This window comes from Geotrypetes seraphini, chromosome 10 (genome assembly GCF_902459505.1).
Source record: "Geotrypetes seraphini chromosome 10, aGeoSer1.1, whole genome shotgun sequence".
Lineage (NCBI taxonomy): Eukaryota > Metazoa > Chordata > Amphibia > Gymnophiona > Dermophiidae > Geotrypetes > Geotrypetes seraphini.
Genome location: NC_047093.1, coordinates 16,656,681 through 16,677,418, shown reverse-complemented (window position 1 = coordinate 16,677,418; position 20,738 = coordinate 16,656,681). Strand labels below are relative to the sequence as shown.

At 45.6% G+C, this 20,738-nt stretch overlaps 1 protein-coding gene across 3 annotated transcripts in view; it reads right to left on the bottom strand.

Moving 5' to 3' along the window:
* PRKCA (protein kinase C alpha) overlaps positions 1–20,738 on the bottom strand; it is a 594,635-nt gene that overhangs the window by 117,728 nt on the left and 456,169 nt on the right. For all 3 annotated transcript variants that reach the window (XM_033960343.1, XM_033960344.1, XM_033960346.1), the window contains 3 exons: positions 9,347–9,503; positions 5,241–5,375; positions 1,846–1,939 (listed from right to left, as the gene is read on the bottom strand). In XM_033960343.1, the coding sequence (XP_033816234.1) occupies positions 1,846–1,939; positions 5,241–5,375; positions 9,347–9,503 (386 nt within the window). The remainder of the gene's footprint in view (positions 1–1,845; positions 1,940–5,240; positions 5,376–9,346; positions 9,504–20,738) is intronic.

The following is a 20,738-nucleotide window of genomic DNA, read 5'->3' as shown; positions in this document are numbered from 1 at the left end:
GCAAGTTCTACAACGCATTTGAAGAGTTTTCCGTATTCCTTTACTCGCTGTTCAGAAAAGAAAGTTTGGCTTTGCGGTTTTGAAAGCTGCAGGAAACCACGTTCTGCAGCTGTGCTTTCAGCAGTTGGAACCTAGGACAAGGCCAGGTGGACTTTAGTCTAAGGCCCAGAAATAGCACAGAAGAGACAAGTTAATTGAATCACGTATTTGTAATGGGTTGAAGTAATGGGCCGACTGGATGGACCGTCCGGGTCTTTATCTGCCGTCATTTACTATGCCACTATGCATTAAATGGGCAGGAACTACCTGGAACACATTTTAACCATGAATGAAGCCAGTTTCATGAGCCCCTGCGAACAAAGTGAAGGGAAACGGTCTTGACGTCAACGCTAAAGCTCGAGAACGAAAGCTGTTCTTACATTACTTCACGTGTTCAAGGCAAACTAAAGGAACTGAACCTCAAGGAGGCTACATCCCATCCGATCTACTCAATTACCGTATTCTCTCGCATATAACGCGCGCGTTATAAGTGGTTTTTACAAACCGCGCATATTCTTGCGCGTTATACGCGTGAGCGCGTTGTACAAAATTTTTTTTACATAGTTTACGCCAACCCTGGGCAGGCAAGTAGTAGGAAAGTGTGCACCTTACCTCTACTTGTAGCGCCGAAGTTTTCAATGAAATTTCAGCTCCTCCAAGTCTGCAGCAGTGACTCCTCTCCAATCCAGGCAGCGACTCCAAAAAAAAATCCTGGGCTTGCCTCTCAGCTCCGAAATCCCCCGATTTCCAATCGCTACTGCAACCCATTAAATATCATGGGTGGCAGTAGCGATTGGTCCCCTTCTTGAGCAGGAAAGAACTGACTAATGAGGAGCCAGAATATTGAAAGGGGCGGAGTCAGGCAACGTGCAAGTCGGGTGGAGAGAGACGAGTTGGAGGAGACCACATGGCCGACAAGCATGGCCGCTGGAAAAAAAATCAGACACCCGTCCCGAAGTGAACCGAACACACGGTGAAGACCCGGTAAATCGCGGTATGTAGAAGGGATACATTTGCCTGCAGGGACAAATCTTTTCACCGTTTTTGCGGGCGGTGAAAACTTTTGTCCTCGTGTCTGCAGTGATTTGGCCATGGAGTCTCCATAGCCCGCAGCTAAACCGCAGCCACACCGCGGGGATTGCTCCCCGTGTCATTTTCTAATAGGAAGGTGGTAGACCAGGAGGGGGGGGAGGGGGAGAGAGAGGGAGATGAGATGTTGGCTGCAAGGGGTATGGGTGGGAGTAGAGAGGAGAAGGGAAAAGACTGAATATATTGGGGAGGGAGATAAAAGGCAAAAACCTTGCCTTATAAGAGGGGGAGGGGTAGAAAAAAGGGTGAGATGCTGGTCACCTTGGGGACAAGGGAGATGCTAGACAAAGAGGGTGGAGAGGTAAGGCCTTGAATCACCTCTGAGAGAAGGGATCAGAAGACTGAAAATGGGTCTCCATAGCTCCAAAACATTTTCTGGACAGTTTTCACAAAATGCGCAAACTGAAAATTTAAAATGCTCGCACCGTCTTTAAGATGACCGCAAAACCTGCATGCAGTATACTCCCGTGTCTCATTTTTCTGGAAGGAATGTGCAGAGATTTTATTCTGAAATACCTTGGGCACTTTATTATCCATGCAGTTTGCTGATGGAAACCAAGTACTCACAGCCGAAAGAAAAATGCTCCAAAATGGGCCAACACACTTCATTTCTGCACGCGCTTCAAGTCCTCCATTTTAGAAACTGCGTAAGGATGTTTCAGTGAACTACATAATGGCATTAAAAAAAAAAAAATATTATCTGATCTTAAATCTCACCTCAAATTTCTGTCGGAGCTCCACGTTGCCGTCATCCGCCTCCGGAATGGGGACGTTATAGTACTCACCTTCCTCTTGGTTAAGCAATTTGTACCTGAAACACATGAAGCTTAGATCAGACAATCTTTCTTGATTTTTTCTATTCTCATTTAGATTAAGTCTTTTTTTATTAAAAAAAAAAACAACCAATTACTTTTAGACCAAGTTTCACCAAAAATCTTTTAATACCCCTCCTGATGTTGTTCTTCCCTAAATGTTTTTCTTTTTGGGTTTTTTTTTTAATTTTTAAACAAATGTAGTTTATCCTTGTATTCCTTATGTATCTTTAAATAATTATGGATAAGATTGTACGTTTATTGTTTTAAATGGTTTTTATTTGTCCCCCCCCAAAACTATTATTGTTATACGCATTGAAATTACTTGATATTGCGTTCAAATCAAAACTTTAATAAACTTGAAACTTGATAAGCAAAGTCCTGTCAACGAGTCCACAAAGCTACACGCTAAATCCAAGACAAGGGATCTGCATTACGAAATAAGGAAACAGAATCTGCCCATGCCAGCTCTTTACCTTTCAACTGCCACCTGCTCAGTGCTCCTTTTGTTCACAGCTAATCCTTTATTAACTATGCTTACCTAGCACTGTTAATGTGGCAGAGCGCATCTCAATAATGGCCTGTGGACTTCTCTTTTAGGAAATTTATCCAAACCTTTTTTTTTTTAAACCCTGCTAAGCTAAATGATTTCACCACATTCTCCAGCAATGAATTCTAGAGTTTAATTACGCGTTGTGTGAAGAAGTATTTTATCAGTTTTTAAAAAAAAATCTACTACTTAGTAGTTTCATCACATGTCTCCTAGTTCTAGTGTTTTTGGAAAGAATAAACAAGCGATTCACATCTACCCTTTCCACTCCACTCAGTGTTTTATAGACCTCTATCATATCACCCCGAGTCATCTCTTTTCCAAGCTGAAGAGCCCTAGCCGCTTTAGCCTTTCCTCATAGGGAAGCCATCCCACCCCTTTTCTCATTTTTGTCGCCCTTCTCTGTACGTTTTCTAATTCCGCTATCATTTTTGAGATACAGCAACCAGAATTTCACACGGTATTCGAGGTGTACCATAGAGCAGTGGTCTCAAACTCAAACCCTTTGCAGGGCCACATTTTGGATTTGTAGGTACTTGAAGGGCCGCAGAAAAATTAGTTAATGTCTTATTAAAGAAATGACAACTTTGCATGAGGTAGAAACATAGAAACATAGAAAATGACAGCAGAAAAGGGCCATAGCCCATCGAGTCTGCCCACTCCATTAACCCTCCCCTAACTACCCTCTTAGGGGTCATGCTCTGATGGCATCACCTCTACCCTACCCTTGTAGAGATCCGACGTGGGCATCCCACTTTTTCTTAAAATCTTGCACACTGCTGGCCGCGATCACCTGCACTGAGAGCCCGTTCCAGTGGTCAACCACTCTTTCCGTGAAGAAGTACTTCCTGGTGTCACCATGAAATTTCCCGCCCCTGATTTTCAGCGGATGCCCTCTTGTGGCCGAGAGGCCTTTGAGAAAGAAAATATCATCTTCTACCTCGATACGGCCAGTGATATACTTAAATGTCTCAATCATGTCTCCCCTCTCCCTACGTTCTTCGAGAGAGTATAGCCGCAATTTGTCCAGCCTATCCTCGTATGGGAGATCCTTGAGCCCCGAGATCATCCTGGTGGCCATTCTCTGAACTGACTCAACTCTCAGCACAACCTTACGGTAATGTGGCCTCCAGAATTGTACACAGTACTCCAGATGAGGCCTCACCATGGTCCTGTACAAAGGCATTATGACCTCTGGCTTCCAGCTAACAAAACTTCTACGGATACAGCCCAGCATTTGTCTAGCCTTGGACGAAGCCTTCTCCACTACAAATCCAAAATGTGGATTATCTGAAATTATCAGAAGCAATTAAGGAAAGATTTATAAACTGCATAGTTTATAAATCTTTCCTTAATTACTTGTTCTTTTTTTTTTTTTTTTCCAATCTTCGATCAAGTCGTTATTTAAATCAGTGGACCCAATAAGGATCCCAGTTTCAGCAAATAGGAGGTGCCTTCTTCAACATACATATTCCTTTTTTTATTATTGATTTTTTATTCAAAAATAGTGCATTAGATATACATATACATATTAAATAACTTCAAAATTGCACTTGAATCAATCATCAAAATATTTCAAGACATTTCCCCCCCTTCCATACCAGAACAAAAAAAAAACAAATGCATTACTTCAGACAAGTAATAAAAATCTTATTAAACATAGTGATGAAAATCTGCTATCCCTCCACCTTCCCCACCCACTCACCCTGGATGTGAAAATAAAATTAAAAAAAAAAAAAAAAAAAATCATCGTTAATAAAATTTGTCAATGGACTCCAAGTTAATTTGAATAACTTATCATTACACAACATTTCTGAATTCATTTTCTCGTATTTGTAATATAAACATACAGAATCCCACCAAAAGGAGAAATTAAGCCGATCCCAATTTTTGGTCACCAGTTGCATGGCTATCCCAGGCATAAAAGCAAATAATCTACTTTTATATTTATCCGAAGGAGGTTTCGGTGACAACAACGTACCACAAATTACAACTTCATAAGATAGCGGAATTGAAGATCCCAAAATCAAATTGATTTGTCCCCATATAGTTGAGCATCAAAAGTTGAGAATCAAAGGACAATGAAACAACCAATGATCCAGGGTCCCTACATCAAGATGACAGTGCCAGCATCTATTAGACTTTGAACTATCTACCTTTTGCAATCTAACAGGGGTCCAAAAAACTCTATGTAACAAAAAAAAAAAAATATATGTTTGACTCATAGATGCTGATGCTGTACATCCCATCCTCCAAGTCCAAATCCATGGCCATTGAGTTACAGAAATCTGCTGTTTTATCTCAATATTCCAAATATCTTTCAAGCAGCTATTAATTTATACCACTTGGCGGCCTGATGCCCTGAGAAATCTCTCCTTAATTGCATCTGATAATTTCAGCCATACACAGCTGAAAGCAATGCAACATGCACTAAGGGCCGCCGCGGGACCACTGGTCTGACCCAGCAGCGGCAATTCTTATATTTTTAAACGTAGAAAATGATTCTTTTTTTCTTAAAAGTGTGTATAAAATGAGGGGGGGGGGGGATGCATCTTATACACTGCTGCGTCCTATACGCCAGCAAAAACGGTAATTCAAATGCGATGTCCTAAATTTCAGCAACTCCCCAAGGGAAAAAAAAAAACAAACCAACCTCAAGAGCAGGCAACACAGAAGAACTAGAGACAAAACTATTGTAATCTCGCTGAGCTAATCGTTGTAAGTTTCATTTTTAAAAGAGTGCATCTTACCATCCACATGCTGGCATTTTCATGAGCTCCGACACCCCGAATGAGAAGGACCCCATAAAATCATTTCTGGTGGTCCGATCCCAGTCCCAAATCTCTACCGATAACCGCCTGTCTTTATCCGATGGCTTTAGTTTACTAAAAAGAGAACACACAGACAAAAAAAAAAAAGAGGGGTCAAACCTGCCTTAGGGAACATTGCTTAAAAACAAAGGAGCCCACTCACTCTTTCGTGTTTGCTAAGCAGATAATACCCACATCAGCATGTTAACGACTTCTGCGCAAGCGTGCCGACTGTTACCATGGCAATTAGTGTGCGCTAATTTGCGCCTTAACTCCACGTTGGGTTGGGGAGTGGGAGCTAGGCAGAGAATGGGCATCAACTGCATACCACAGTTAACGCATTGTACTTACTGCATGCTATGCATTCACTTCTGCACTTTGACAGCAGGAGGTGCTAAACGCATTCACACTAGAGAATGACACGGTGGCGGTTTACCCGCGGCCACCGCATTTTAGCCGCGGGTCACCCGCCGAAAACGGGGAAGAAAACTAGCAGTCGCTGCGGCGACGGGGATAAGGCCATTCACCGCCCGCGGGGCGGTGAATGGTCTTGTCCCCCGCAGTGAGGCATGAAGGATCGCGCGGTCCCCGCAGCTCACACCCGCCCGCCCAATCGATTCCAGTGCCCAGCCAGCTCTCTCCCCTCTCCTCACCCCAGTCCGCAGATCCTCCTCCTCGGCGACCCGCACGCTACCAGAGAGCCGCGCACACCCGCCGCTGCTCAGCCTCGATCTTCTGCTCTGACGCAACCGGAAACAGGAAGTTGCAGCAGAGCAGAAGATCGAACACTGAGCAGCCGCGCGTGTGCGGCTCCCTGGGAAAGCGCGCAGGTTGCCGAAAAAGAAAACCCACAAACCAAGGTGAGGAGAAGGGAGAGAGCCGGCCAAACACCAGGATCGACCGGGCAGGCAGGTAGTGGCCGCGGGGACCGTGCGATCGCTAGTGTTCCCGGCTCAAATTGGAAGGAGGGAGTGAAAGGAAAAAGGCTTATATGGATGCAGCGGGGACGGTGACGGGGCGGTGAATGGGATGGCGGTGACGGTGACGGGGCGGTGAAGGGATCGGCGGTGACGGGGCGGTGCAGAGGATGGTGGGCCGGTGACGGGGCGGTGACGGGGACAGATTTTTTCCCCGTGTCATTCTCTAATTCACACTACTTGCAAGCAGTCTTAAACTCGCCAACACAGAAGTCACAATGCAATAATTGCTGACGGCATGCTGGGCATGCTCCCTACGACTGCCACACAGGCGGGGCCAGCGTTCCCTCTAAGCTGTGCGAGAGTCCTCCACCTACATTCCTGCCACTGGGGGAGCTGTTTCGAGATCACATTTTCAAAAGTAAGGGACAGGCGAGTTCTGCAGGGCTGCAGAGGATCTGCCTTCCCCAAATTGTTGAAAACACAATATTGAAGCACCGCCTCCCCCTACTGGCAGCAGTGTGCTGTTAAGTTGCAAGTAAGCGCACTTTAAAGAACCCCACAGTGTAACTATCAGGGCAGCGTCTGGCAAACTTTGCAAAGCCGCAGCACACTAAACATGGCGGCTGTAGCTCGAGGCATCCAGAAGTGCGCGGACGTCGATGCGATGAAGTCACACGGGTGCATGATGTCATCATGTCGATGTCCGTGCATGCGTGAAGGCCCTCCAGATGGAGCCTCAGCTGCCAGTGGAGGAAAGAGGGAGGTGTACTGGAAGGAAGAGGCGCGGAGAGGAAAGGCACTGGCTGACTACGTACAAGTTGCACCTCTCAACGCGAGAGGCACGTCCTGTAGGCAGTCAGCCATCGCTGGCATTTCACAGCGCACCTGGAATCTCAGGCGGCACATAGTTTGCGATACACCGTCTTAGAGTAAACGGTAGTGCTGCCCGATTCGAATCGATTCACATCGGGTGAATCAATTTGAATCGATTTGTTTTTGTAAAAAAATTGAACTCACCGATTCATCAGCCCCCTTGCTAGAGACCCGTTTGGGCTTTCCCTCTGCCACCGGAATCCTTCCATCTAATGTAACTTCTGGTTTTGCGAAACTGGAAGTTACATCAGAAATAAGGACTCCGGTGGCAGAGGGAAAGCCGAATGGACCTCTGCGCGCAGAACGGCGGCAACAAAGTGATTTTTAATTAGTTGGCTGCCAGTAGATGCCCATGCCTCATCTTCCCGCATGCACGCTCATGCTTCCCCCCGGAGCCCGGCAAACGCCCCCGATCCGCCACCTGCATGCACCGCTCTTGCTGCTGCTGCTCTCCCAGGTCGTGCCAGTAGCTGGCCTTTTATTGGCCCCATGACGGCCAGAGCCCCGCGCACCTGCGAGCGCCAGGTGATGTGGTGGCGTACGGGGGCTCCCGAGGAGCGGTGCACGAGTGCATTGGAAGTGCTGCGGAGACACTTCTCACTGCGCTTTTGCAAAGCTGCGTCTTCTGCAGCTCACGGGAAAAGTGTTTGTCTGCTGTGCGAAGCGCCTGGAGCTCTTGCTAGGTGCCACAATGCACGAGTGTTGCTCTCTGCCAGCCAAATACTGGGCTTCTGTGTTGGGAGTCAGAGCTGGGGGGAGAGGGGAGATGGACGGAGTTGGTGGACTGGAGGAGAGATGGGGAGACGATGGAGGGAGAAGACAGATGGGGAGGGCGGAGATGGACTTGGGGGAGATCATGCAGAAGGGGGATGGACTTGGGGGAGGGAGAGATGAACTTGGGGGAGAGGGGAAATGGGGGGAGGGATAGAAGAAATAATTCATCTAAAAACGGGAGAGGGATGGTGGGCAATGGGATTTAGGGAGGAAAGGAACAGAAAGGGAAAGAAATTGTACACAAGGGATGGTGCGGGGGAGTGGGGTGTAGAGATACTGGATAGGAGGGTAGTTGGGAAGAGAAAGGGAGAGCTGGTGGAACCTGGGGTGGTGGGGAAGGAGGGAGAGATGCTGGATGAAAGGGTAGTTGAGAAAAGGTGGAACTGGGGATGGAGACGAAAAAAAGGAAAGATGCCAGACCTCCAGGGGAGGGAAGGGAAACAGAAGGGGAGGACAGAGATAGAAGATGGATGGTTAGCATGGAGAAAGAAGAAGTAGGAGACCCTGGCAAACAAGTTATCAGAAGACAACCAGAGCCTGGGACCAACAAGATCTGAATAATGACCAGCCAATCAAAGGTAGAAAAAAATAATTTTATTTTCTATTTTGCGATTACAATATGTCAGATTTGAAATGTGCATCCTGCCAGAGGTGGTGTTAAGACCGCGAACGTGAGCTAGGATTTAACAGAAAGACGAAAAGTCTTTTTTGTTTATTTTGGTTACACCACAGCGCCAGTGTGGGTAGGAGAGGGCGAAGGGGGTGAAGAGGCTATAAAAGGGGATGTTTGGGAAAAAAACCCACCACCCATTTGGGAAGGAAAATCGAATCGAAAAATCGATTCAATAGGCTGAATCGAATCAAAAATCGGGCAGCCCTAGTAAACGGATCTCACAAGGTCTGGATAGTATCCTAAACAGGAACCCTACATGCAAATGGCTAAGAATTTCTGATGCAGTTCCATGCAAATGCCTGGCCCTCCCATCACTTGGTAGCTTTTTAATGCTGAATTATTTCTGATACACAGAGGGTCAGTTAAATGACTTACATCATCTCTCCATCATCTTCAGTAAGGAGAGATCAACTGGGGTCTATTGAAACTGTAGCAGAAATGAAACCATCCAAACCTTAACTAACAACGTATTCTATGGATCGGGGGTGTCTTCTTCGGGACTCCAGCACCCCTCCTCCTCTCCACCCCCCCATCTCACTCCTCCCCCCTGCCCCGCGCGTGCCCCTTCCCCCATGCTTTTTCAACTTCGGCGCGAGCAGCTGCCCGCGTCGGCTTTGGCACTCTCTCCAACGTCACTCCCGGGACCCACGCCACGGGGAAGGGGCATATGCGTGGCGGGACGCCAGCACCCCAGGCACCGCTCACGCTCGCTAGGCCACTGTCAAGAGACATATTAGCTACACTGTAGAGCCGATAGAATGGTCCAAAACAGTTCCGCCGAGAGAAGAACGCCACATCAGACTCACAATGTAAATGTTTCGTTCCAGTGCGGGTTCAAGGTAGAGCGTATGGTTTTCGTCTTCTTTTTGCTTTCATTCCTTGGGTCGGGAATAAGTTTCAGCTTCACATACGGATCAGACAGCCCATTCGGGTCCATAGGGATTAGGTTTCTTGCTTCTCGAACTGGAAGAAAGAGAAAAGAAGGTCGAGTCACATTATCGATGCCCACGCGGTTATTAAGCAAGTAGGGGGAAAACAAAACAATCTCCGCCATTGTTAATTCATAAAGAGCAGAGCAGAGACCCTGCAGGGCTCAGTGGTGAACTATGTATGAGACTGCGGATTTATGACGAGGGAAGGACGAATCCTTTGGGATATCAGACAATAGAAACTTTTTATTTATTTACTGAAAACTTTTTTTTTTTTAACAATGCCTACTATCACCTTCTTCTGCTGCATTTTTATAGTGCTAATCAAATACATTGTTTCATTTCTTAAAAAAAATAAATAAATAAATAACAAAACTATCCACATTTGTACTGAACATTGTTTGTTACCACAGTTCGTTCTTGTTTGGTTTTGCCATTTTCTCTGAGGAAATCAAATACAGCCTGAAAATCAAACACCTTCTTTGCACAAACATAGAAACATAGAACATAGAAATATGATGGCAGAAAAGGGCTACAGCCCATCAAGTCTGCCCACTCTACTGACCCACCTCATTAAGTCTGAGTGCTAATGACCTAGTTCCTTAACTCGACCCTCGTAGGGATCCCACGTGAACAAAGGTTTTCTGTTCCAGACTGACTATTCCCTATTTTAAAGATGCATTTTAGAGCAGATGCCATATTTAAATTTTTTTTTTTTTTAAATTTCTCATGTCTTTTTAGTAGTACCTCAAGGTATTTTCCTGTCTCCAGAGGGCTTGCGATCCAAGTTTGTACCTGAGGTAATGGAGAGTTAAGATAATTTGCCCAAACTTATAAGGCGCTTCACTGCTTCTCTGTTTCTCATTAACCACTTATCAATTCTACCTCGGTGCATTACCATAACCACTCATGTGAAGTGGTTGGCATACAGCAGAGAATGACACGGGGACCCATTTGTCCCTGTCCCCGCAGGAGCTCAATTTCTTCATCCCCGCGAGTTTTGTCACTGCCTCTGCCCCAGTCCAGTAAATTCTGCCTTAATCACACAAGCCTCGAATACTTATGATTTTAAAGCGTTTGAGGCTTGTGCAGATGAGGACGGAGCTTAGGCATTGGTGGAATGAGGCATTATGACATCACAATCTGAGCTCTAGAATGTTGCCATTTAGGATTTTAAAGTGTTTGAGGCTTGTGCAGATGAGGACGGAGCTTAGGCATTGGTGGAATGAGGCATTATGACATCACAATCTGAGCTCTAGAATGTTGCTATTTAGGATTTTAAAGTGTTTGAGGCTTGTGCAGATGAGGACGGAGCTTAGGCATTGGTGGAATGAGGCATTATGACATCACAATCTGAGCTCTAGAATGTTGCTACTTAGGATTTTAAAGTGTTTGAGGCTTGTGCAGATGAGGACGGAGCTTAGGCATTGGTGGAATGAGGCATTATGACATCACAATCTGAGCTCTAGAATGTTGCTACTAATGATTTTAAAGTGTTTGAGGCTTGTGCAGATGAGGACGGAGCTTAGGCATTGGTGGAATGAGGCATTATGACATCACAATCTGAGCTCTAGAATGTTGCTACTTAGGATTTTAAAGTGTTTGAGGCTTGTGCAGATGAGGACGGAGCTTAGGCATTGGTGGAATGAGGCATTATGACATCACAATCTGAGCTCTAGAATGTTGCTACTTAGGATTTTAAAGTGTTTGAGGCTTGTGCAGATGAGGACGGAGCTTAGGCATTGGTGGAATGAGGCATTATGACATCACAATCTGAGCTCTAGAATGTTGCTACTAATGATTTTAAAGTGTTTGAGGCTTGTGCAGATGAGGACGGAGCTTAGGCATTGGTGGAATGAGGCATTATGACATCACAATCTGAGCTCTAGAATGTTGCTACTTAGGATTTTAAAGTGTTTGAGGCTTGTGCAGATGAGGACGGAGCTTAGGCATTGGTGGAATGAGGCATTATGACATCACAATCTGAGCTCTAGAATGTTGCTACTTAAGATAAGTGAAGTGTTTGAGGCTGTGCAGTGTGCATTGCTAAGTGTGCAAGATAAGTACCGGTAAAACCTGGCCCAATATATTGGTACCTACCTAGTAACATCTAACGATACCTAGGCGCTGCTAGGAGTGATTCTATAAAGGACACCAGCAGATGATTGATGGCTGCGTGGACCAGTGCCTACAATTTAGGTGTGGTTAGGTGCCGTTTACAGAATTAGTCCCTTAGCGCCTATATTTCGGGCACCTAAATTTTGCTGCTTTTTGCAGTATCTACCCCATATGTCTGGCAAGTTGGGATTAACTATGAGTGACGTTGCAACACTGAGACACATGAGCAGACTGGAGATGAAATGACCCCTAAATCCCCTGATTAATTTAACTTTTCCGCTTTAAGTCCAAACATCACCATCTTGAAGGAGTATGAATTACATGCTAGATTGTTACAGATAAAACAAAGCCCTTCCTGTAATCGGCATTCTTGAGGCTGAATGGTTTCTTGACAGCTTATGTTTGAACTGTGCATGACACTCTAAAGCTTACAGAACCTGCTACAAGGAATCTATATTACATCTGAAGCACAATCCTCTTTTTCTCTGTATTCATTTATCCAGGCAAGATGTCATGTTTGATGGGGGATAATAAAATGTCTCTTACAACAAAGAAATAAAGAGAAAAAAAGGATACGGCTTACACTGGAAGGTGTAATGGGTAAATTTGACAAACTGAACAGTAGCAAATTGCCTGGACCGGATGGTATACATCCTAGAGTGGAGACAGAATTGAAAAATGAACTTGCAGAGCTATTGCTAGGAATTTTTCTTTAAAATTCAGCACAGTATCAGAAGACCGGAGGGTAACCAAGGTGACGCCGATTTTTAAAAAGGGCTCCAGAAGTGATCCAGGAAATTATAGACTGGTGAGACTGACGGTGCCAGGCAAAATGGTAGAGATTATTATAAAGAACAAAATGACAGAACATATACATAAGCATGGATTAATGAGAGAACGCCAATATGGCTTTAATCAAGAGGAATCTTGCCTCACCAATCTACTGCATTTCTTTGAAGGGGTGAATGAACATGTGGATAAAAGGTGAGGCGGCTGACATTGTATATTTGGATTTCCAAAAGGCGTTTGACAAAGTACCTCATGAAAGACTTCTGAGGAAATTAGAGGGTCATGGGATAGGAGGTAATGTCCTATTATGGGTTAAGAACCGGTTGAAAGACAAAAACCAGAGAGATGGTTTAAATGGTCAATATTCTGAATGGAGAAGGGTAAATAGTGGGACTCCCCAGGGGTCTGTGCTTGGACCTCTGCTTTTTGACATATATATCAATGACTTAGAGATGGGAATAACTAGTGAGATAATTAAATTTTGCTGATGACAAAAAGTTGTTAAATCACAAGATGACCTTGTGAGACTGGACATCAAAATGGCAGATTACATTTATCCCTTCTTCTACAAAACTGCGCTAGCAGTTTCTAGCGCGGGGAGCCACGCAGAATGGCCCGCTCTGCTCCTATGAGCGTCGGGAGCAGCGCGGGCCATCCAGCGCGGCTCTCTGCGCTAAAAACTGCTAGCGCAGTTTCGTAGAAAAGGATAATGTGAGGAAGTGCAAAGTGATGCATGTAAGAAAGAGGAACCCGAACTATAGCTACGTGATGCTGGGTTCTGTGTCAGGAGTCACCGCCCAGGAAAAGGATCTAGGTGTCATCGTTGAGGATACGTTGAAACCCTCAGCTCAATGTGAGCGGCGGTGGCTAAGAAAGCAAATAGAATGTTAGGAATTATCCAGAAAGGAATGGAAAACAAAGATGAAAATGTTATAATGCCCTTGTATTGCTCTATGGCAGTGTTTTTCAACCGCTGTTCCGCGGCACACTAGTGTGCCGCGAGATGTTGCCTGGTGTGCCGTACGGTCAGGGCCACCATCAGGGCAGTACCACCAGTCTAGGGAGAGGGGCGGTCCGCCCCACGTGGACAGGAGAGAGCTGGACGGGGGACCCGCGGAGTTCAATACATCTTGAGCCGCGAGGCTCGTCTTCTGTTCCTGCCTGCCCTGCAGCTAACATATAGCCGATCGCAAGCGTTCCCCGATGTCAGCGCTGACGTCGGAGGGAGGGCTTAAGCAAAGCCTGCCCTCCGACGTCAGCGCTGACGTCGGAGAATACTTCCGTTCGGCTATTTGTGCGCGGCAGGGCAGGCAGGAAGCAGAAGACAAGCCTCGCGGCTTGAGCTTCGTTTTGCTGAGAAAGTTGCAAAGATGGGCTGGGAGGCAAACACGGAACACAAAAGGGGGGAGTGAGTGCGTTTTGGACACAAGGCATGAACTTGGGAGAGAGGAAGGGAGGGAAAGAGATGCTGAGGTGGGGGAGGGAATGCGTTTTTGGACACAGAAGGCATGGACTTGGGAGAGAGGAAGGGAGGGAAAGAGATGCTGAGGTGGGGGAGGGAATGCGTTTTTGGACACAGAAGAAATGGACTTGGGAGAGAGGAAGGGAGGGAAAGAGATGCTGAGGTGGGGGAGGGAATGCGTTTTTGGACACAGAAGAAATGGACTTGGGAGAGAGGAAGGGAGGGAAAGAGATGCTGAGGTGGGGGAGGGAATGCGTTTTTGGACACAGAAGAAATGGACTTGGGAGAGAGGAAGGGAGGGAAAGAGATGCTGAGGTGGGGGAGGGAATGAGTGTTTGGACACAGAAGGCATGGACTTTGGAGAGAGGAAGGGAGGGAAAGAGATGGTTGTGTACACGGGGAATAGAAGAAAGGAGAATTTTTGGTCATAGGGAGGGAGTGAGGTACAGATAGTGGCATACCAGGGTGGGGGGGGGGGGCGGACTGCCCCACCCCGGGTTTACGTTCCAAGGGGGTGCACAGCTGGCCACCCTCCAGTGTTGTCCCTAGGCCGGCAAACTGCGGCTCTTTAGCCACTTGAGTGCCACCGCTGCCAACAGTGTTGTTGGCGGTGGCAGCATTATAAAATACTTTCTTTGTGTTTATTTGATTCCTATTCAAGAGAATTACTTTATATATAGTCAATATAGGCACAGAGTTAAATTTTTTAACATTTTCTAATGGTGGTGTGCCTCGTGATTTTTTTCATGAAACAAGTGTGCCTTTGCCCAAAAAAGGTTGAAAAACACTGCTCTATGGTACAGCCGCACCTCGCACACTGCGTGCAGTTCTGGTCGCTGCATCTCAAAAATGATATCGCATAATTAGAACTTTGTGACCAGTAAATGTTATATGAATTGAGCTATGTAGCTTCAAGGTCAGCAAAGAAGTTAGATCAGATCTTTAAGTGGTACCGGCAAAGCCAAGACATGACTGAAAGAAGTCGTCCGAGGGATGGGGTTGTGGTTTGGCAGTCTAAAGTTTCCCGCCTTGATTAATGGACCGTCAGATGTGATTTCATCAGTCAAAGTATCTACTGTAATTGTTTTCTACCACGTAAATGGAAAGTTCAAAAACGGAGTGGAGATGAAAGAGAGAGGAGCATCTGTGTCTCTCCACACTTTAAAAAGCCAACACAGCAGGCCTGCTTCATTGATTTTATGTATATTTATCAAGGCAGCTGGTGTTCTTCACAAATCTTTCCAAACAAACAAAAAAAAAACAACTATTCAATATTCTCTATGCACGTCAAGTTCAGTTGTAGAAGTACATTTGTTGCTGTACAGGATAAGGAAAATTAGACTATTTTGGAGGTACATCCAATGACACCAACGGCCGATGTACAATGATGTGCATATATCTGTCCGGTTGTGCCAAATCGATGATTTCATAGAATCTGATTCCGGCTGTACAACAAGATGAAGCTTTTTAGCTCCTATGTTGTTCCTAGAGGATTAAACATAGGCCACAGAATGGGGTGGGTCGTCGGGGCCATGGCCGACCAATATCTTGCTGAACACAGCATCAACAACATGGAGCCGGGGGTGGGAATTGGTTGAAGGGGCCAAACCAAACAAGGCGTTCTACAGCCCCGGGGAAAAAACAGAACTTAATAGGCCGCGATAACTCCGCTTTCGTTTGAAGACGGGACTTATGTGTTCTTGAAAGCTACTGTACCTCCGCATCTCTTTTGCCAGACCAATAAAAGGCATTACACCCACGGAGATCCAACACGACGTGAAGAATATTTGAGCCTGGATCGCATATAAAGTGGCACTCGTGTATACAATGGGACTGAACGGCAACACATCGAAAGCTTGTCATTAGCTCCACTGCCACTTGTCAGGGCCCCAGTGGTTCATGGATGGTATTTAACTTTGCCAACGGAAACCTCAAAGAGCTCAGAGCCAAGATACCAAACTCTTCATACTCACGAGATTTTGTTTTATTTGACGTAACTCCTTGTCTAAAAATCAGGTCCTTAACAAACTGAATATTATTCAAAAGAATAATAATCCTCTTTATCAAAGAGAGTACCTCAAATGTAGACGTGGAGGGGCATTTTTGAAAAAACCAAACCCAAAACCCTTCTAAGTTCATCTCGGATGTTTCCAGCTGAATGTCCAAAGTTGGAGGTACAAAACTGGCCATTTTTGAATGGCAAACTGATGGACAAAAAAAAAAAAAATCGTCTACTTAGAAGTGTCGGCCACCGAGACATCTAACTTTATAGCCCATTTTCGATCAGAGAAACTTCCAGGTTGAAAATGTCCTAATCCGGACCATTTGGATGTGGGTGGAGCCAGCATAGCCACACAAATATCCCAACAGAGCAATGGGACACCTTAGAGGACACTGCTGTGAACTTCACATAAAAAGGGTGCCCTCTGTATCTCTCACCATAACTCCTTTATAATTTAGGGTGAGACCCCCCCTCAAAAACCTACTGTACCCTCCTGTGTACCACCCCAATAGCTTATGGCTGAAGGTGGCACCCATATGGCAGTATAGTAGGGTTTGGGTGGGCTCACAAGTTCTACCATAAATGTAGTGGTTAGAGGGGCTTATGCCTGGGTCCTCCTCTCTACTGTTCACTAGCCCACCCACCAGACTACTTAAGACACCTGTGTGCAGCTCTACTAGGCTTCCCCATAACAGATCCTGCTGTTTTAAAGACAGATATGTACATTTTTATTCTCAATTTTTTGTGGTGGAAGGGGGGTCAGTGAGCACTTGGGGAGTGTGGGGGTGTCTTACCTTGATGCATGCAGTGGTCACCTGGTCAGTTACATAGTAACATAGTTAATGATGGCAGATAAAACCCCGAGTGGTCCATCCAGTCTGCCCAACCGTACATGCTCCATAAATTAATTTAGTTTAAATGGTCCTGTTTCTTAGATATTTCTGGGCCAGAAACCCAGGGCCAAGCCCGGTAGTGTGCTTAGGTTCCGTCTACTGGAGTCTCCATCAAAGCTCACTCCAGCCCATCTTAACCATCCCAGCCATCAAAACCCTTCTCAGCCCGTCCTCAACTGAATGTTCATATGTGGGACACGGACCGTGCAAGCCTGCCCAGTACTGGCCTTAGTTCCTTCAATATATACCCATTATTTTCGGTGTCAGGTCAAAAGCGCGCTGGGACAAAGGCGCGCCCAGACAATTGAGCACAGCGCGGAGGCGCGCGCTAATCAAAATTACTGTTTTTAAGGCTCCGACGGGGGGGACGTGGGAGGGGAACCCCTCCACTTTACTTAATAGACATCACGCCGCGTTGTGGGGGGGGGGGTTGTAACCCCCCACATTTTACTGAAAACTTCACTTTTTCCCTGTTTTTAGGGAAAAAGTTAAGTTTACAGTAAAATGTGGAGGGTTACAACCCCCAAAGCCCCCATAACGCCGGCGCGATGTCTATTAAGTAAAGTGGGGGGTTCCCCAACAAAACCTCCCATCGGAGCCCCTAAAAACTGTAATTTTCTTCGGTGCGCGCCTCCGTCTTGCGCTCAGTTGTCGGCGCGCGCCTTTGTCTTTCACGGCGTTGTCTATGAACCTTATTTTCTGATTAGAGATCCTCTGTGTTCACCCCACGCTTGTTTGAACTCTGTCACCGACTTCTTCTCCACCACCTCCCTCGGAAGCGCATCCCACGCATCAACCACCCTCTCCGTAAAGAAAAATTTCCTAACATTACACTTAAATCTACCTCTCAACCTCAAATTATGCCCTTTTCCTTTCTCTGGAATAGATTTTGTTCTACCTTTGAAGTATTTGAACGTCTGAATCATATCTCCCCTGTCCCTCCTTTCCTCTAGGGTATACATATTCAGGGCTTCCAGTCTCTCCTCATACGTCTTCTTTGCTGAAGTTAGACCCTTCTACAACAGGTCTAGTTCCAAACATATAAGTTCCGTCCAGGATGTCTTGCAAAATGTTTATCGCTGCAAGACATCCATATCTGACCTGCCCTTGAGACTGCCCACAGCCCACCCGTAACATGCCTTCACCATGCCCATCTTATGCTCTGGATGTACAGAGAATGGAGCACCTTGCCAGATGTACAGAAAGACTGTTTTGAATATCATCACTTGGACGTCCTGGTGATTAGGTGGCCAAGTGATGATTTATGATGCTTTTTGGATGTCTTATGTTTTTTAAAAAAAATTATGAGCCTGATCGATTGTACAATCAAAGAACAAAAAAAAGTCTCACAAAGAACCTCAACCAAGTGGAAACAAACAAGGCGGTATGCGAATGGGATGCAATCAAACAAGCTCTTTATTAAGTGGGACTCAACACCAGTAGGGTTTCGACAAAAGCCTTCATCAGGAGTCCAATCAATTAATCCCCTTACAGGGTTCAAGACTGGAAACGAGAGCTATGGATGAAAACTAAGCTCCTTCAGAGGTACCAAAGAACCCTTCTGAGACCAAACATCTCAGGCCACTTGTTCCCTATTCAGCTCTCATAGGCAACACCCCCCCCCCCCTCTCCAACAAAAGCATGCATGGCTGCTATGAAAATTCCACATCCAACATGGTCCAGCAATAGGGCAACACAAGAACAGACTAACTTTTCTGGGCAAGGGCTACCATAATGAACCAGTCATCCAAGTCAAATCTCTTCAGGCTAGCATTTGATGAGGGAGATCTTCTCTCCATCTCCCTCAAACTAGCATCGGGCTACAAAGTGCAATATTTGAAGAATTTGTTTGTACCCTCACTGGCGAAGATGCCGGGGGGGGGGGGCTGAGGAGAGGGATGAACTCCTCGCAAATTTGCCTTATGTGACTAAAGGTCAAGTTGGAATGAGTTCTTTACTAGCCTTTATTCACCTCAAGCGATGGACAGCAAGAATAACCTGGACATAGACAACAGCCCTAAGATTCTACACATGGATCCAAAACCGGACGCCAATCCAAGATGTGTGCCCAACTAAGCTGGCCAATGAGTGCCAATAACTGGGTGCCAAATCCCGCAGCGCGCAACCGGAAAGGGAGTGTGGCCATGGGGGATGCATGGGTGGGTCAGGGGGCATTCCTAAAATATGTGTGCAGTTTATAGAATACTGGGGATATGCACCGAAATTGGGCGCCGGGAAGTACATCTAGTTTCAGCAGCCATACGTCCCAGCAACCAAATTTGGGTACTGAAATTGGCACTCAATGCTCTTTATAGAATGGCACTGAGCAGCAATTTTTGGCAGTGCTAATTTGTGAGTGCCACAGACCTCAGTGGCACAGCCAGACTCAGTACTTTGGATGGATGGGTCCTTCCACTTTACACCTCCCCCCCCACGCCAGAGACATGAAACTCCCCCCTCCCCCAGGCTTTTTACACTTATCCCGCATCCCTCCTCCACGGCCTTCTGGCATCAGCCCTCCAATGTCTGAACCTTATCCCTCCCTAGAGTACCTTATAAGCATCTCCGGCACCAGCAGGGATTAATTTTTGCTGCTGGCGTTGATCCTCAAGGCTTCCCTCTGCTGCATCCTCCCAAACAGGAAAAAAGAAGCACATCAACTAGGGCGTGGTATGGTAGAGAGAAACCTGGGGGGGGAGGGGGGTCAGCGCTGGAAGCAAAAATGAATCGCTGCTGGTACCAGGGACACCTTGTAAGACATTCTGGGGAGGGACAGGGTGCAGAGACTGGAGGGCAGATGCCAGGTGGCCATGGAATTGAGAGGAGGGCAGTGTGGTACCATCGTTGGGTGGGCCTGAGCCAAAAATGGGTGGGCCTGGTCGTAGCTATACCACTGCTAGCCCTAAATGATTACAGCAGTAGCAAAAAAAAAAAAAAAAATCATTCAAGAAGCAGTACAAGTTATAAGATAGCATTTTTTTCCCAATGTCTTAATAGATAGAGAACAAGGGGTAAGCCAAAAGAGTAACAGTTTAGACGTAAGATAGAGTGTGATCGCAATAATATTCTGTGCCTATATTTCCAGTTTATGGGTTTAAACATAGGTATATTTCCTGATTTATCTAGAAACACACAAAAAAGGCGCCAATCATCGAGAGTGATTGCTTTAGGGGCCAATTTTGTATTGATATTTCCTTGCATTTGCATTATTTTACTTGAGTGTATCTTTTACCTTTTGTGACCCTAAATAATAATAATTATTTTATTCTTATATACCACCATCCCGAAAAAGTTCTAGGCGGTTCACAACAAAGTGAGCTAATACATGGGATACAGATAAAATACAAATTAGAATAATGGACTTAAAAACAGATAAAGACAGAAAGCATTTAATGCAGAAAATACCAGCATGGCAGGGAAAGAAGTAATACATAGAACAGATCAAATACATCAAGTTGAATATAAGGAACTTGATTGAAAAAATGAAGCAGAATGCATTAAGATACCAGCCTATCAAGATTCCGGAATCCCAGAGAGTAACAAGATTCTAGAATCCCAAAGAGTAGCAACATTCCATTCAGAATCAAAAAGAATAGCAAGATTCTGGAATCCTGGAGAGTAACAAGATTCTAGAACCCCAAAGAGTAGCAACATTCCATACAGAATCTCAAAGAATAGCAAGATTCCAGAATCCCAGAGAGTAACAAGATTCTAGAATCCCAGAGTAGCAACATTCCATACAGAATCTCAAAGAATAGCCAGATTCCAGAATCCCAGAGAGTAACAAGATTCTAGAATCCCAGAGTAGCAACATTCCATACAGAATCTCAAAGAATAGCAAGATTCCAGAATCCCAGAGAGTAACAAGATTCTAGAATCCCAGAGTAGCAACATTCCATACAGAATCTCAAAGAATAGCAAGATTCCAGAATCTCAGAGAGTAGCAACATTCCATACAGAATCTCAAAGGATAATAATAATTTTATTCTGGAAAAGTTCTAGGCG